This window comes from Alligator mississippiensis, chromosome 3 (genome assembly GCF_030867095.1).
Source record: "Alligator mississippiensis isolate rAllMis1 chromosome 3, rAllMis1, whole genome shotgun sequence".
In the NCBI taxonomy this organism is placed as follows: domain Eukaryota; kingdom Metazoa; phylum Chordata; order Crocodylia; family Alligatoridae; genus Alligator; species Alligator mississippiensis.
In genome coordinates this window covers 222,210,869-222,228,209 of record NC_081826.1, presented here as the reverse complement: position 1 = coordinate 222,228,209, position 17,341 = coordinate 222,210,869, and the positions used below count along the sequence as shown (strand labels likewise).

The window sequence follows — 17,341 nt, the reverse complement described above, 5'->3', positions numbered from 1 at the left end:
TATCGATATAGATAGGTATATTTCCATAACTAGAATATATATGTGTGTGTGTGTGTGTGTGTGTGTGTGTTGGGGGGTAGGTGGGAGGGAAGGGAGCAGTGTAAAGTAATAATGACTGCCACTACAACACTGCTTACTTTTACACAGCTTCTACATGGTGAGCAATATCTGGAGGTGTATAAACCTTTTCCAACCTCAGGTACGTTCTTTAGCTGTTTTATATTAATTTATGATAATTTTTATAATTTTACATATTGTTATTTCCTATGAAATTATGGATGTACTGTTTTACACTGGTGTCTGCTGGAAATAGTACTACTTTTTTATGAGCACCAAGAGGAACAAGAAATCAGCTGTAACTTGGACTGTAATAAATATAGCTTAAAATGACAGTATGGATTCTTATCCTGTTACATGGATTAGCTTTTAAAACCCCTATGTCCCTTTGGATTTATTGCCTTGTTTTTTATCTTGAGCCCCCTCTACCTCTCAGCACTGCCCTCTCTCCTTCCTTCTGCTCTCCCCCATCTTCCCTGTCTTATGTAGTTAAATCACTCCTTGTATACCATCTGATGAAGTTAGCTGTTGCTCATGAAAGTTTATACATCTCTGATTCAGTTAGTTGACAGTGGTTCTCAAACTTTTTAGACAAAGCACCCTTCAGAAAATGCTAGCTCTTAGTTTTTACTCGTTTAAGTTGGTTGTCTGAACCTTGAAGTTCATAACCATTCCAGGTGTACTTCACCTTAGTCTGTAAAGTCTTAATCCTGCAACAGTTTTCCCTCATTTTGACCACAGTTCAAGCTGGGGGACTTGTATATAGAGTCTGTTACAGGATTAGAGTTTTAACGTGTATCTTTTTTTTGTTAGTTCTAATGGATAAAATAGACTATTTTTAAAAAACAAAAATGTCACCAGTGTTGTTTCATAATACATTCTAAATAACTTTTAATGTAAATATTTTGTGGTTCTAATACTTAGCTTATGTAAAATTCCAAAGATGCTTAGATAAGTTATAAATAGCTGGTTAAAACAGGGAGAAGAGGGCTGTAAAAGACATGGTGCATTATTATTTCAACACTTTTGTATATTGCAGTGTATGTGATTTTTCTTTTCCTTTCTCTTTCAGGAGAGTTAACTTCAGAAATGACTATTGCTGATTTTCTTGACAAAGGCTCAGGAGCTGTCATTCTGTTAGATGGTAACCACATTTATAATGTTTTAAAGAAATGCAGTAAAAGCTGACAGGCTGAGAATTTAACCTACGCTAACAATAACTCTCAGGCTTGCTCCAGTAAAGGCCAAAACCTTGTTAACATCCTAGTTTCTCTGTTAGGTTGCCGAGAAACAAGTTAACGTGCAGCTGTGTGCTATTATGTGCATGTTGTCATGTGCTTTAGGATAGGTAAAATTATAAAACAGTATTTGTAATTTCAGTTCTTATTTTATTTGGGCAGAGATGGGGCTTCCCATAAATTGAGCAGAACTGGTATTGCAATGCTTGGTCTTATCTGAAGCTGGTTGATTTAGGCAGTTTCTCTTAACAAACACTGCATGCATGTGTGTGTATGCATGAATGCGAGTATATGCTTGTGTATATCTTCCAAGACTACTGCTGACTTGACCATTATGGACATGAATTCTTTAGTAAAATTATCCTGCAGTCCTTTTTCTGTTTTTAAAAAAGGAAACCAGAGTAAGCAAACAATGTCACAGGATCTTTCCACACTTATGTTGGTGATAAGGTTCTTTGACTTTGCTGAAAACCGAATTATGCTTCCTTCTGGTTATGATGTTTCATATTTCACAGGAGGATGGGTTGATGAAAGGCTCTCCTGGGCAAGGAATTTCTCTTGTGTTGAGGCAGCTCTGTGAACATGCAAATTTGGCTCAAAGCCAAATGCTGGAGCAGGGGTGTCAGCTTTCAGGTTTCAAGGTATTGAATTTTGTTTCCTCCTTTTAAAATTACCATCTTCCAACCAGGAAATTTTACAACACCTTTCAGCTCTCCTGTGAAATATGAATTTTCATTTCTACCTAGGAGAAATTTTACAATCTTTGCACTTTCCCATTCCTGAAGAAGGACACGTGTACCTGAAAGCTTGCAAATAAAGACTCTTTTTTTTTTTTTTTGCAAATAACTAGTTGTCTAATAAAAGATACCTCTACCAGGAATTCTGATTCCTTTTGCCTGCAGACCAGCATGGCTACAACCTGTATCCCTGAAACATGAAAGATATTGAAATTAGCCATTTTGAAATGAAAACTTCATAATTTTACAAGAATGAAGCAAAATTCAGCACCTTGAAAGCTGATAACCCCTGCTACATCCTTTTGCTTCAAGTCAAATTTACATGTTCACAGAGCTGCCTCAACATAAGAGAAATTCCTTGCCCATGAGAGCTTTACATCAACCCATCCTCCTATGAAATATGAAATACCAGAAGGAATGCAACATCCTGCTTGCCATCAGACAACTTTGAGGTAAATAGACTGCTCTAACTTTTATCTGAGCCTAATTTACACAAAATGAACCTTTTCAGTCAGGAGTTCTTACAACACCTTTCAGCTCTCCTGTGAAATAACGAGTTTTCATTTCCACCAAGGAGAAACTTTACAGTCTTTGCACACTCATATGCCTGAAGAAGGGTGCGTGCGCCTGAAAGCTTGCGAGTAAAGACATATTTTTTTGCAAGTACCTAGTTGGTCTAATAACAGATATCACCTCTACCAAGAGTTCTGATTCCACTATTTCTTTGGGGCTGTTATGTATGAGTTTGTCAATGTGTGTTTTTTACACTTGGGTTTCTTAATGGCTTCTAATATGTCACAGTTTATGGCATAATTCCATTGTTTTTAAATAAACAGCTAATGATGTATGAAATGTTGAAATACACATTAAGTTCAGCACTTTGTTTGTTGTCAACCATTGTGTAGCACTGGGAATGTCATCAGCATTTTTACAGCTCTTTTTATTTTAATGCTTTTATTTAAAAAGCATCTATAATAGCTTAGTTGGAAACAGGGCATTAATCTTCACTACTTAGGAAATGACTTATGATGGTGCAATTCAAAAGGGAGCCTTTTGTCTCCTGTCTTGTGAAGATGAATGCTGCTATCTGTAAAACTGAGCTATTCAGTCTCCAGTACATCTGAGAGTAGTGCATGTTGGGTGTTTTTTTAAGAAAAGGAGTCTAGCCTTTCTTGTTGTTGTTGTCTTCTAGTTTATACCTACTGTGGAAAGGATCTATTGTGCTATAACCAGTTCTCGTTGTTTGTTGTTGGAGCTGGAGGTTTTGGGGGAAAACGAACATCTGAAAAGGCCAAGGTAAACTTCAGCTGTATTATTTTGCATAGAAATTAATGGCATCTTTCTCTTTTGCTGATAGTAATATAAGGAAAAAAATTAGTATGTTGGTTGGATATGATCAATAGCAGGTGTAATACATTAGACGACAGGCAAGTGGATTCTGAAGAGCTCTATGTTGACTGTACAGTGCCTGTTGACTCTGGGTTTCCATTACCAGTAGATGGCACTGAGCATGTTTGTGTAAATGTAGCTGGCCTGTCTGCTATTCCAGTATAGTTGCAGAGAAAAAGATTCTGTCGCTTTTTCTCTTCATTTGGTCTGCATGCATATAAAAACTATTTTTAATTAATAGACCAGCATAAACATCTTTGGGTAACTACATTGCATAATGCTGTGCTGTCCAGAGGAACAGCACTGGTACAGACCAGTATAGCTGCCTTAACATGTGCTCTACATGGGCTAATTAGCTGTGTTTAAAAAAAACAAAAAAACCCCACAAAAAGGGTATATTAGCCTGGACAAAGTACCACACTACCACACCTATTCTGCTCCCAGGATTTGGCTTAGCTCGGTCAGCTTTAACATATGTACCTTTACGTGACACTGTATTCCTCTGAAGGTTTTTATCGCTGTTTATTTTCCTCTTCTGTTTGATTTTAATCCAACTGGCTTTGTATCATGAAGACTTGATTGTCCTCACTGTTGTGTAAAATCTGTGCTTTTTTATTTCATTATATAGCTCTCTCCAACTTGCAGAGGCTTTTCATCCCTACAGGAAAAACTTAGCCACCATCTATGCTTTAAAAATGGCTCGACCTCACATTAGTAACTTCGTTTGCAGAAGTATTCCTTTTGTTGTTGTTCAGGAGCTTGTTTCCACAGATTTATTCCAAAAAGGGATATTATGTGTTATATTTCTTAAGTTATTTTACTTAAAGATCTAGTTGGACTCTCTTTTTAACTGTAATGGCACAAATCAAGACTTTAATGGCTTTTTAAAGCAGTTATACATCTGAGCACACTAAGTATTCAGTGTGGAAGAATGCAAAACAGTAAATGTAATTGGGATTCTGCAGCATATATAGTCTCTTGATATACAGTTATACATTTATTCAGTGTTTTCTGTGCATTTAGTAGAAGATGGTTAGATAGGAAGTTTCAAATAAGTGATAGTATCTTGTTCGTTTAAAATGGTTTACAGAATGTGCTATTGCTAGAAAAAACCTCTAGATGTAGCTCTTTCTAAATCTTATCTAGCAAGAAAGGGGTGGGATCCTTAGAGAGAGAAAGAGAGTTTGTGTCAGAAGCACAAAGGGGGAGGGAAAAATACAGCATTATTTTTTTCCAAACAATCTCTGTTATTACCTAGAGTGAAATATTTGCATTAGGGGAGGGAGTTGATAAGTGACATGTCATGTCAGAGTGAGGTTTAGTGTGTGAATGTAAGTCCAAATGAATGAAGCAGCTACTCATTTGACATGAAAAACATGGCATTTAAATAGAAAAAACCCACCAAGTACAGTGCCTGAGCTTGATGACTCTGCTGATGATCAGAGCCTTGAGGCACCACTATAATACAATAATAAACTTTTGGGCTTTGCCATCCTGCAGGCAGTGTACTGTAAAAATTAATTTTGGTGGATTATAATATGAAGCTTTTGCCTCCATAGTCCTAAATAGATTGCTTCTGAGATGGCTGCAAGAAGCAAACTGACCAGCAGAGCTTGCTTTTTTACTTGAGCTTGTGTTCCATTTTATACAAGCTTCCTAATATCAAGGTCAAATCTTGAGATGCCCCAAAGGTAACCATGACATGACAGGGGAGCTGGAGCATCTTAGTATAACATGCTTATAAACTGAAGTTTGAAGAATTACTCTTGTTATGCATGAGGCAGAGTATTTCAGCGTTTTCTTGACAAATGGAAAGCAGTAAGCCCTGTTTCAGAGAGCCCACCTGTATACTGATACCAGCATTAGTCAACATTTCTGGCATTAGTCAACATTTCTGGATTTCTCATCTAAAATAGGGCTTGTGGCAAAAACACAAGCTCACCAGGAACTAAGTTGAACTCATCTAGGCCAAAAGCTATAGTCTAAAATTGTAATGCTTTCTGGTTTAGGAAGTAGACTTCTTTCATTTTATTCTAATATTGACATTAGTAACATTAATTTCATATTAACATGATGTTAGCTTCATGGCTCTTTGACATGCTAACTGAATGGATATATTTATGGTCTTTGTTTCAGTTTAATGAAACAAATGTTTTCTCTGTGGCTGCTGATGAACATTTAAAGGCATGATGGGATATGATCTTGGATTCCAACAGTCATACCTCCTGCCATATCACATGTGTATGGCAGGAGGCATGATAGTGGAATTGCTGATTTGGTTCCCAACTGGCCCTGCTTCTGGTGCCGGAGGAGCCTGGATGATAGTGATCCTGGGTTTCCCCTCCACTGGCAAGTAGCAAGCCAGGTGCCTGGTGCATCCCTAGCTGGGAATGCCAGTCAGCTGATCAGCATTCCCTGCCCTGGGAGAGCACCAGAGCGAAGGCTGGTTGGAGCTGGTCACAAGTTCAATTTAAGTTGCAATGGGAACCAGCCACAAAGTTATTACACATTTTATGTAATGATTTTGTGGCTTATTCCCTGTTTCATTGCACCATTAATTACATGAATTTGCAGCCAGGTTACTGTTTAAGATGTGATTAACTGGTTAATTATGTCTTGACTGTAATATCTGCTAGATGCTTACAAGATGTTTTAATACAGTGGTTTCCAACCTTTTTTTTACCACGGCCTGGTGGGAGCAAGACAGGGTGTGTGGAGCTGGCCGCTTCCTTCCTGGGGCTCCTCCGCCGCTTGGCTTTAACCCCAGAAGCTCAGATGTGACCCCGGAAGCCGCTCAGCCAGGCGGATGGACCTGGATCCAAGTGCGGGGCTTGTGCCGTGACCCTGCAGCCAACCTACTGTGGCCTGGTGGTTGGGGATCTCTGCTTTAATATAAAGGGAAATAGAACAAACAAAGAATATAACTCAAATTGCTTGAATGATTTCTAATTTATTTTAATCCAGTTCCTATGATTTTTGCTCCAAGCAGCATGAAGAATTGGAGATGAGGAGAACTCCCCAAAAGGAATATTATACTTAAAGTTCTTGGGGTGCAGTTGTGTTAAGGGTGGGCTCAGCTATTGGTAGTTTAAGGGGATGTTTAAGTGTAAGGGGATGTATTTTTAGTAGTTGTAGAATACTGAAATACTGGCTTATATGTTTTTTTCTAAACTCTGCTTTTGATTTGTTGATCATTTTGCAAGCATGGTGCTCTCACATGGCTGGGAGCTGCAATTAGCTGATTCGAGTCCCCAGCCAGGAGAGTTCAGTGGAAGCTTTGGCTCTGATGTGCTTCACCGACTGGGAGCACCTGTCAGCTGATTGGGGTTCCCAGCCAGGGAGTGCATGGACTCAAACTTGCTACTTGCCAGTGTAGAGGTGCCCCGGCAGTTTGGCGCAATGAGTCTGATGCTCAATCCCATAATCATGCCTCCTGCCATGAGTGTCTGGTGTGGCAGGGGGTGCAATTGTTGAGATTGCACTTCAGATCCCATCGCACCTTTTAATTTAACACCTGTCAACAGCCTTAAGAACATAACATGTTCTGTGTGTCTACAATTACCAGTTCTCTCTCTTAGTCAGCTTCAAGGCTGGTTCTAGCACATCTTTATTTGAATAAAGTCAGATTCATTCTCTTCTCTTCTCTTCTTATTGGTTCTTTAAATAAACTATTTATGTAGCTGAAATTTTAACTGGTTGTAGTATTTTGTCATCTTTAAAAATCAGTCATTTGAGATGAACTCTGACAGCTTGTTGTGTGGAGTTTACAATCTTCATAAAAGCTGCAGATTGTAGGAAGAGGACCTTTTTTTTCGAGAGAGAGAGAGAGAGAGTTAAAAATACAGCCTGTAATTGGAAGGACAAAGAATGTTTCTAAGCCTCTGGACTTCTTTATTAACATAAGGTTCAGAGCAATTCATATAATGCACGATGTTTATATTTTGTTAAGCTTTTGTTTTTAAGGTAGCATTTCAATAACTTTTGGTCCATAAATGAAACCAAAAATACTAACCTTGGTTTATATATTCTGCAAAGCCGTGATAGGTAACTTTTTAGCATGTTACTGGTTCTTCTTTCTTCGGCTTTTTTTGGCAATTTGAAGGAAACTTCTTTAATTAGTATGTTGTAGTTATTACCTAAATCTAATGCTTCTGGATCAATAATCTCTTTTTAACTTGATTAGTTGCCTTCAAATTGTTATTGGAGCAGATGCATTTGCATATAATTCTTTATACTGCATTATTCTTACTGCTTTTGAAAATCTTAGAGTCCTGGTATTTGTTTGGGCTGTTTTCACTTTGAGCTGTTTCTTGTTTTATTTTTGTTTTGTTTTTAAAGGCAGTAAATTTTTGCCATACTGTCACAGTGCAATTATATTTGTATTGTATATAGAACAGAAACCTAGAAATAGACTGTTGCTTTACAGTCTTGTGGCTCTTTCTCTTCTTTTTTTAATAAAAAACCCAGATGAAAAACACCCTTAAAATTGCCTGGAAGTAGTAACATCATTCCTTTTTTCCTTCCAGGTAACTGTGAACCCACCTAACCGACCACCTGATGCTGTTTTTTCTGATGTCACGACAGTTGATCAGGTAAAATTTTCCTTTTTAAAGAAGGGAAAGATTTCTTTTAAGTTTTTACTTGGAGAAAGTCCTACCATGGTTCCTCTTCAGTTTTAATGAATTCTATATTTGAACTAAAGTAAATAATGCAAGTAGGTATCATAAGCACATATTACATTTTTGTCCAATATGTCCCGTGCTTTTGTAAGGGCACTACATTACTAACATGCATTTATATTGTTGTAAAATTACTGTCAGGGAAGCTAAAATAATTAGCATGTCATACAAGATTTACCAAAAATAATAGCAAAATCAGAATTCTAAAAAACTGCACAAAGGCATGATGAGATGCAGTGATAATGCTCGACAAAATATAGATGAGTAACAACCTGCAATATTATTTCTGTATTTTGCAAATACACCCATCATCATCTCAGGGTGTCTATACAAAAATCTAAAAGTAAAACATGGAACCTAACACATTGACAAACATGTGCTCAGTCACACTTCCCTTTAACAAGACCCAAAATCCCAATACTTCATATACATTCATTTCTGATAGCAATATCCATAGTAAATACACAGGTCTTGCATAGACCCCAGAAGTGAACAAATTCAGATTGTTAAGAAGCAGATTCTAGCACTACCAGCACTCCCATTTATGTCTCATAACAAAGAGGGTTAAAAGGTCCAAAAATGACAAGGAATTCTGACTCCTAGATGTTTACTGACTTTCAGTGGAATTATAAACTCAGAAAAACTAAATGCTCAAAGGGGACTTAAGCTCAGCATTGCTGTAGCTAACACCCAAGTTCTGTGCCAGCTTCTAAAATTCATAGGCCATTTTGGTGCCCCAGCTCTTAAACATGCAAGTACATCAAGATTCTCATGCTGGGTCAGTTCAAGCATCCATCTAGCTCAACATCTTGTCTCCGGCAATGGCAAGTAATACAGTTTGAGAGTCCGGACAAGTGTAAGGTAATCCATTTCCCTTGTCATTGGGCTTGCATCCCTGACTATTGTGACTAATTTCCCCTGATAGCCTGTCTGATATGAATTTGTCCAGTCTGTCTTTTTGAACCAAGTTACATTTTCTAGAGAATCTTGTGACAGTGAGTTCCAAGAGTTAATTTTAGACTGTTTAGAAACAAAACTTTAAGTTTTTGTTCTAAACTAGCTGCCTAGTCATTTCATTGGATAGTCTCTAGTTCTTTGTGTTATGAGACGCAATGAATAACCATCCTCTGGTCATCATTGTATAGACTTCTGCAATTTGTCTGTCTCCCAAACTTAAAACTCCCAGACTTTGTTATCTCCATGTATGGAAGCTGTTTCATACACCTAATCACCTTTGCTGCCCTTTCTTATACTTGTTATCATTTTGCTATATCCTTTTTGACACTTACACCTTTTAAAAATTTCTCCTCTGTGTGACCTGCCCACAGTCACAAAAGTAGTCAGTGTGCAGCAGGGGGATTTTTTTTTGGATTTAATATATGTTGTATATAAAATATAAACCTACAAATAGATAGGCTGACATCCCTGCCACAAGACTGTTCTTTCCCATTCACCTGCTACAGATTTCCTGTACCCTTGACAAACTCAGAAACAGTACAAAGACTTTACATGAACATTTATTCAAGATCTTGGTGTCTTACATAAAATCCAGTTTCCTGTTTAAGGTCACCTTTAGAAAGCACTGATCTAATACTGAGTATTTAAAAAAAAAAAAAGTAGATAAAAAGACTCTTCCCACAGGATCAGAAGATGCCGGGGTCTTAGGTTGCTTGTGAGAGAGAGAGAGTTGTGTTTGTCTAGTGCTTTCAGGAGAGGAGCAGAAAAACGTTAGTTTAACTAATGTGGCGGTATCTCCATAAATCATGCCAGAAGTGCCTCCCGTAGCACCTGCCTTTATATGTTTCATTTTGCTGCTTGCCTCCCTTAGCCCCTGGTCTGATTTGGCAGAGGTTTTAAATATGCTGCGGTTTTTCCCTGGCGATCAGTGGCAAACAGCATGGCCAGTGGGGCCCCTCCACCAATTGGGAGTGATGGAGGCAAGTGGTAAAATGAAAAACATTAAAGGAACTGGTGCAGGGGGTCACTTCCAGTGCAATTTATGGAACTCCCTACTAATGAGCTCTTCAGTTTTGGCCAATCATTGCACCCTTGTAACTATCAGACTTTGCCCTTTTATCCCTTCTGGAGCGGAATTTTACGATTTCCCTGCCTGTTCCCTATCTCTACCTGGCCCTGACTTACAGTACGCTGTATATTCACCATAGTGAATGATCTAATTGTTGTGTTTTGGATTGGGGGTCAGTGATCAGTGGTGCATACAGTAGCCAGACAACTTGCCTAAACCAAAGTGGTGTTTCTTTTTTTAACAGTGGAGCAAAGAAGAACATAAGAGGAAAAAACATTTTGAAACAATTAATGGAATGCATGAATCTTCCTCATCTTGTGGTGGCTGCTGTAGGAAGGCCTTGCTACTGCTGATATTTATATCACTCTGACCAGCTCCCCAAGAACCTCCTTCCCCTCTGAGAAAGTCACAGTTTATCAGGCCAGAGGTTCTTTGTCATCTTAACTGTGAGGTGTTTTGGCCCTGCTGGGTTTTTTTGTTTTGTTTTTTTTTAAAAAGAAGAATGGTTTGGTGGGCTCAACCCATGTTGAGTCAACCTCCTCGGGGCCAGTGGCTTTCCCATCATGTAACAAGACTCAGATATCTTATCTAGAATCATTATTTCACTTCCTTTGTTTCAATAACCAGGCGAGCATACAATATTAACAAGAATCCCCTCCCTCCCACCCCCCACAATGACCCATTTGAGGTTTTTCTGAACTCGGCGGACTGAATAACTTCAGTGGGAATTGCCCTAGATCCCAAATTAGTAACTGCACTATGCATGGAGCATAAATAAGCTTTCAGCAGTTTACTATGTAGAACATATTCTGTTTGTTCTGTAGGATGATATAAATAACGTTGTTGAGGGCCGAGTTTGGGGGGGGGCCTGGGGGAAGATTGCAGCTGCTTAATTCTTAAAAAGACTTGGCCCTGAATGCTGACAGACTATTAACATTCAAATTGTCTTACTATATTTCTTTATGAACAGAGCCCTGCAGTACTCTGCAAAGGGATGCAAAAGAGAGAGAGTGGCCTGGGTATCTTTCCCAAAGAAGTTAATTGAAACATTTTGTTGTCCATTCCTGGTAGGATCCATTGTCAGGGCTTTTAAAAACTAATGGTCAATGGCATCAGGTTGTTGTCAGGCCATGCATCTGTGGTAACTGATTTAAAATGTTAAAATTACAGTTATTACGTGGCTTGGTAGAATTGGAAGACAATACAGGGCTTTCCACATGGTAGCTATGTAGGTACATAGTGGATGTACTTTAACACATTTAAATTGTGCAGTTAGTCATGCAGCCTGTATGAGCCTGGGATTATCATGCTATGGTAAGAAGGGAGACAGACCCCTGCACATGATGAGCATGTTGGTACAGAGTTGTAAAGTGTTAAGGCATTTTTATGACGATTTCTTAGCCTGTGGATTACAGTTGCTGGGGTGAGGAGTATTCAGTATCATGAGCAGTCTTTGCAAGAGTCTGTAATATAAGGAGGGATGGTGGGTTCACTCTTGTTTTTGGCAGGTGGTCCCAGCCAGTTCCACATATTGGCCATTACCAATAACATGCTTGATGTAGATGTCCCATGACCATCTGATAGTGTCAGTTAACATGTGGCGCCTCATCAGCTTTGAGTGGTGCTGGGATACTCTGCGGGCTCTTGGGATGTGCTCACTGCTTACGTCCCAAGTTACTAGTGCCCCAATGGTCAGCGCCTGTACTGTTATGCTGGGGCCTTCAGCATCTAGTCCTGTATGGCCTGGTGGCAGAGTTGTAGTGTGTAGGATGTGGGGCAGAGTGTTGCTCTTAATAGCCATATCTCTGGCATCTCCTGTCTTGGTGATTAGGAGATGGCACCATTGAGCAGGAAGTAGTCAAAATGGGTATGGTGGATGAAATGCCAGTATGTGAAGTGAGTGAAGATCCCACGAGGCATTAAGTGGTTGCTGGTGCCCCCGTCAGACTTTGACCTGATCAGATTTTGCCTTCAGGTCACTGATGTCCTCTGTCCATATGGAGTCCTTCAGGATCATGTGGTAACTGTCCTACATCTATCTCTGTTCCAAAGAGAAGGACAATCAAGAAGATCATAATTAAATAGGCAAGAAAAAGACTTTGCAGTCTACCTAACGCCTTAGTTACATTGTCATGGCCTTCTAAATTGCCTCCAGACTTGTCACAAATTGTGTAAATGTTCCTTGTTTTCCTTCTAAATTGTGCAGAAATGCACGCTGCTATGAAGAGTTAATGGCTTTTTTTATTAGTACTTTTTTGTCTGTTTTATTACATTAATGCATATGAATGCACACGTGGTAATACTTTTCCGGCCTGCTCTCAATCTGCAATTTGAGCATTACTTTATTACATTTATTCCCATAAATCTTTGAGTAAAATGGAGTTTTTGACAGAAGATCAAAAAAGTCCAGCAAGTGTTTGACTATTAGCAGTTTAACAAGAAATGAATCCTTCAATTTCAACCCCAGAGGGGACATTTAATGTAGTTAGAGAGTCTGAGTATCATCTACTTACTCTTGTTCTGCCAATTGTCAAATTGATGTCTTAAATTAATGAATGAAAACAGATTCCGCTAAATGATTAACCAGACAGATAAGATATGCAATCTGTGATCCACATCTCATTAGATTTCTCTCCTTTTCACCCTTTTTCCTAACCACATTTGCTCGCTTCTTGGAAACCTCTCTCACTGGGGAGCAATATAAAATAAGCAGGAGTGAATGGCAAATTATGCAAAAAAAAGGAAATGGCTAGGTGATATTGCCCAAGGGTTTCTGGGTAAAATATAAGCAGATTTTTTTTCGTGGTACTGTGTTTTGGCGTCTGGCTGCTTCAGATATGAACTCATTTCTTTCTTCTCTTTGGAAAAGGGGATGGAAGTGAAATAAGCTTTTAATTAACTTTGGTAGTAGAAATAATATTCTGAATTTACAGTGATGGGAGTAAGGATGGTAAATAATAAATATGAGAAGAGATTTTTCAGAAATACCTCTTCAGCAGTTGTAAAGAAATCAGTTTTATTGCCTTATGTTCCTCTCCCACTTGCTCCCCTTTCCTTTTCAGCTGCTGACATTGCTCACTTAAATGAGGCACCTAAACCAACTGCAAGGAGAAGATGAAGTACTGTTGATTACTATAATGCCAAATAACTGCATGCATTTCTTCAGTAAAATACCTGACTTTGGAAATAACAGGTTACCCTATCTACAATTGTCTTTGCATGCCCTTAGAGCAAAGTCCAGCCCGTGGGCTGGATCGGGCCCACGGCAGACTCCATTTCCCAGTAGCCCTTGCCTGCATCACTGTGAGCTATTTTCATGGAGACCACAGTAGTGGCAGTGCCGTGACAGCATGGGATCAGGGTTTCCATGGGGACTGGCCCTGGCAGCAATGGCAAGGTGTGCAGCTGGCAGTGACGGTGTGGTCCGAAGCCATGGCAGAGCGGCAGTCTGCTGCCCGCACACCTCAGGCAGAGGATCACGGCTCTGCCTCAGCTCCAGACTACACTGTCACCACTGCAGGATCCCAGCCCTGGCACTGGAGCAGTTCCCTTCCATTGCGTGCCTTCCAGCACTTTTGGGGCTGGTGTCCACGGAAATCCCAGCCCTACGCTCTCATGGCACTGCCACTACTGGGGTCTCCATAGAAACCGGCCTCAGTGATGTGGACAGGGGCTCCCGGGAAATGGAGTCTGGCTGCCTGATCCACCCCTGCCTTGGAGTAAAGAGCTCCATAATTCTGTATGGTGAGTTAACCATGAATATTCTGTGTTCTTTCTATCTAGAGAACGTACTGATGTTTGTGAGGCCACTGTATTAGAGCTATTTTAGCTAGAAAATGCAAAATCTACTACTGCTGTCCCATCCTGGCAAGATGGTACATCATGCTGTCAGTTGGGAACTAGATGGAAAGGCCTTTTAGTTAAAGCATAGAACCAAGAGTCAGCTAAGCTACTGACTCACTATAACCAAGAGATCTGTGGGCTTCTGTGGATAGCTTTTGTTGGCCTATCACGACTGACACTGGACTGCAGTATAATGTGTCTTTAATGTGTTTAAGGAGCAACTTAGGAAGCCTCTACATACTTTATTTCTAGTCCAAGACAAATATCCTCTGGGGGATGTCAACACTGGTCTCCTTAATTTTATGAAGTCTTTTTGGACCACTGTATAAATGCTCAATATATAGCACTTTCCAATCAGTGTGGTATTTTAGCAGCCTGATATGTCTGTATAGAGCAGGGGTCAGCAACCCCCCGGCATGTATGCTGAGCCTGGCACGCCACTGCCAGCCTGGGCTGTAGGCAGCTGCTGCTAGCCACAAAGCCCAGACTGCTCCCAGCAGGCAGCTGGGCAACTGCAAGCCCTGCTGCAAGTAGATTGAGGTCCGTGGTAGGCAGCAGCTACCCAGAGCCTGGGCTGACTGCAGCCGGGAGGCTGCAGACATGAGCTCTGGCATTAACTCTATACCGGTGGGTGCATGTGTGCCTCGGAGCAAGTGATGAGGGAGGGGCCTGAGGCAGTGCAACCCTGACCTCTCCCCTGCTGCCGGCACAGAGCTGATGACTAGGCTCCTGAGCCTGGCGCAGCTTTTTGTAGCCAGCCTGGGCTCTGGGTAGCAGCAGCAAGCAGCGGGCAGGCTGCAAACAGCTGCGCCAGGCTCCACAGCCCCGGCATCAGCTCCATACTGGCGGCAACTGCATGTGCACCTCAGAGCAGACAGCGGGAAGGCTGTGCTGCTTCAGGCCCTATCTCCACTGTCTGCTCTGAGGCACACGTGCACCTGCTGGTATGGAGCTGATACCAGAGCCTGGAGCAGCTGTTTTCAGCCTGCTGGCTGCCACTGGCCCAGGCTCTGGTATCTGCTGCCAAACATGCAGCCCGGTCTGCTTGCAGCAGGGCTTGCAGTTGAGCCCGCCTAACTCCCATCTGCTCTGAGCCCAGCACTGGCCCAGACCCACCACCCGGATGAGACTGACACTACCCCTTGCCAGAAGCACTGCACCTTGTGTGGGCTTAACTGTGCAGGATGGGTAGATGGTTGGGCTGATGGGCAGGCTCTGGGCCTTGGCCAGCTGCGCTGCAGCCTAGGGGCTGGCTCCCCATGGAAGCAGAGGGGCTGTGGCAGGACCAGGGCATTGTTGGGCCAGACTTTTTCCAGTGGCCCAGGAGCCTGGCTCCATGTGCCTGTGCAGCTGGTTCTGTGTGTTTGTCTGCGTATGTCTGGTTCTGGATGTGTGTGTGTGTGTGTGTGTGTGTGTGTGTGTGTGTGTGTGTGCACACATGTCTGTTCTTGTGTTCTGGTTCTCTGTGTTTGTGCACATGGTTCTCTGTGTGTGTGTGCATGTCTGGTTTTTTTCCTCTCTCTCTCTGTCACTGCAACATGCTCAACAAAAAAGGAATACACAACAACAAAGGCAACACTTATGATTATTAAATATACTAATATGCAGTGCGTCCTGCCATGTACCCCCCTGCCCTCATTTTGTTTTTATTGCATGCCGGCACTCCGCCACCTTCCAAGGTGGACGTTGTGGTTTTTTCGGCACTCTGGCCAAAAAACTTTGCCTACCCCTGGTATAGAGTAAGAGTGACCTCCATGTCCTTTCTGGCTGAACTGTCATACATAATGTTGGGGCAAGTTGTTGCTGAAACTGTGGAACAATTTTACTGATAAGGTGATGTCAGAATTCCACTTACACCAATAGATCACTTTGCCAGTGGATGGCTTCATAATTTCTGTCAGCTGTTGGCATATATTTATCTGTAACACAAATATTTATTAATCCTATTGGAATAATGTAATTTAATGAAGATTAGAGTTCCAGTCTTTTGTGAGCCAAAGTCTGGACAGATGTGAAGTTGTTTATAATTCTCACCAGGGCATTGCATGTAGCCATCACCTGATCATTTATTGTTCTGTTCCTTTTGCTAGTTAAGGGTCACGTCTACATGAGATGCTTTACCACACAGTTGAGTAATTGACTGCGGTAAAGTGTCACTGTTTACACGTGCAGATGCTTACTGCGTAGTAAATTAGCCAACTGCACAGTTAATTTGATACCTGCAAATAGCAAATTAACCATGCTATAATTACTGTGCAGTAGCCTATGTGTAGACATGGATCAGAAGCAAATTTGCTTTCGGGCAGCAGGGGTCAGGAGAACAACCCCCTTCCCCAGGAACTGCCTGCTCTATGGAACCCGGCTGGGACAATGTCTTCTTGCCCTGGCAGCTCCTGGCCCTGGTTCTGTGATCAAAGTTGGAGCTGGGAGATGCTGGGGTGAGCTCCTGGCTGGGACAGTGTCCCCCTGCCCCAGGAACAGGCAGCTCCCAGCCCTGCCTCTGCAATTGGAGTAGGGTCTGAGAGAGTGCTCCGTGCTGTTGGGAGCTGCCTACTGTTATGGGTGGGGTCCAGTGGTGGGGCCCGGCCAGGACAATGTTCCTGTGTCCCAGCAGGCAGCTCCTACCCCTGGCTCTGTATCATCCTGCTCTGCCACCAGGCAGCTCTCGATGGGCAGGGAGCAGTCTTCTAGCTGCTGCTCCAGTTGTGGAACTGGGGCCAGGAGCTGCCTGCTGCCAGGACAGGAAGACATTGTTCCCCACCCCACCCCACCCCACCCCACTGTCTGGAGCCCACCCCAGCAGGCAGCTCCCAGGAGCAGGACGCAATGTCCCAGCCCCAGCTCTGATCATGGAGCTGGGGCCTTGCCCAGCCCAGAACTGGGCTGGGACCTGCCCCAGACTAGGACAGTTCCCAGATAGCCCTGGGCTGCGCCAGAAGTCTGTACGTGCAGCCCAGAGCTGGCTGCAACTGGCAGAGCTCTCCTGGCCCCATGTTCCCTGCCAGCTCTCAGACTAGCACTAGGGGGAGCCTGGAGCTCCCCATAGCTCCTGCAGGGCAGGGTAGAACAAGTCAGGAGCAGCTGTGTACTAGGCTGCTCCCATTGGAAATGAATCTCCTCCCATGAAGGAGGATGTGTAGATGTACTTCCCTGTAGGCTTTACTGCACCTACTTCAAATCACTGGTATGTGTGAATGCATCTGGTGTTAGTTAGTTAATTAGTTTTTTCAATTGTTTGCAGCATTTAAATCAAACCGGGGACATAATGCTATGTATGGTTTGAAATGCATGTACAGTATTTGTTTTGTTACAGAAGAGCGAATTTTGAAATTAAACACTTTTAAAATGTTGCTACAAAAAGAAAATGAGTGC

General features: G+C 41.8%; 1 protein-coding gene across 1 annotated transcript in view; it reads left to right on the top strand.

Moving 5' to 3' along the window:
* HSD17B4 (hydroxysteroid 17-beta dehydrogenase 4) overlaps nucleotides 1–17,341 on the top strand; it is a 121,449-nt gene that overhangs the window by 56,050 nt on the left and 48,058 nt on the right. The window contains exons 14-17 of the mRNA XM_006263620.4: nucleotides 148–199; nucleotides 1,130–1,201; nucleotides 3,225–3,328; nucleotides 7,948–8,013. Of these exons, the coding sequence (XP_006263682.1) occupies nucleotides 148–199; nucleotides 1,130–1,201; nucleotides 3,225–3,328; nucleotides 7,948–8,013 (294 nt within the window). The remainder of the gene's footprint in view (nucleotides 1–147; nucleotides 200–1,129; nucleotides 1,202–3,224; nucleotides 3,329–7,947; nucleotides 8,014–17,341) is intronic.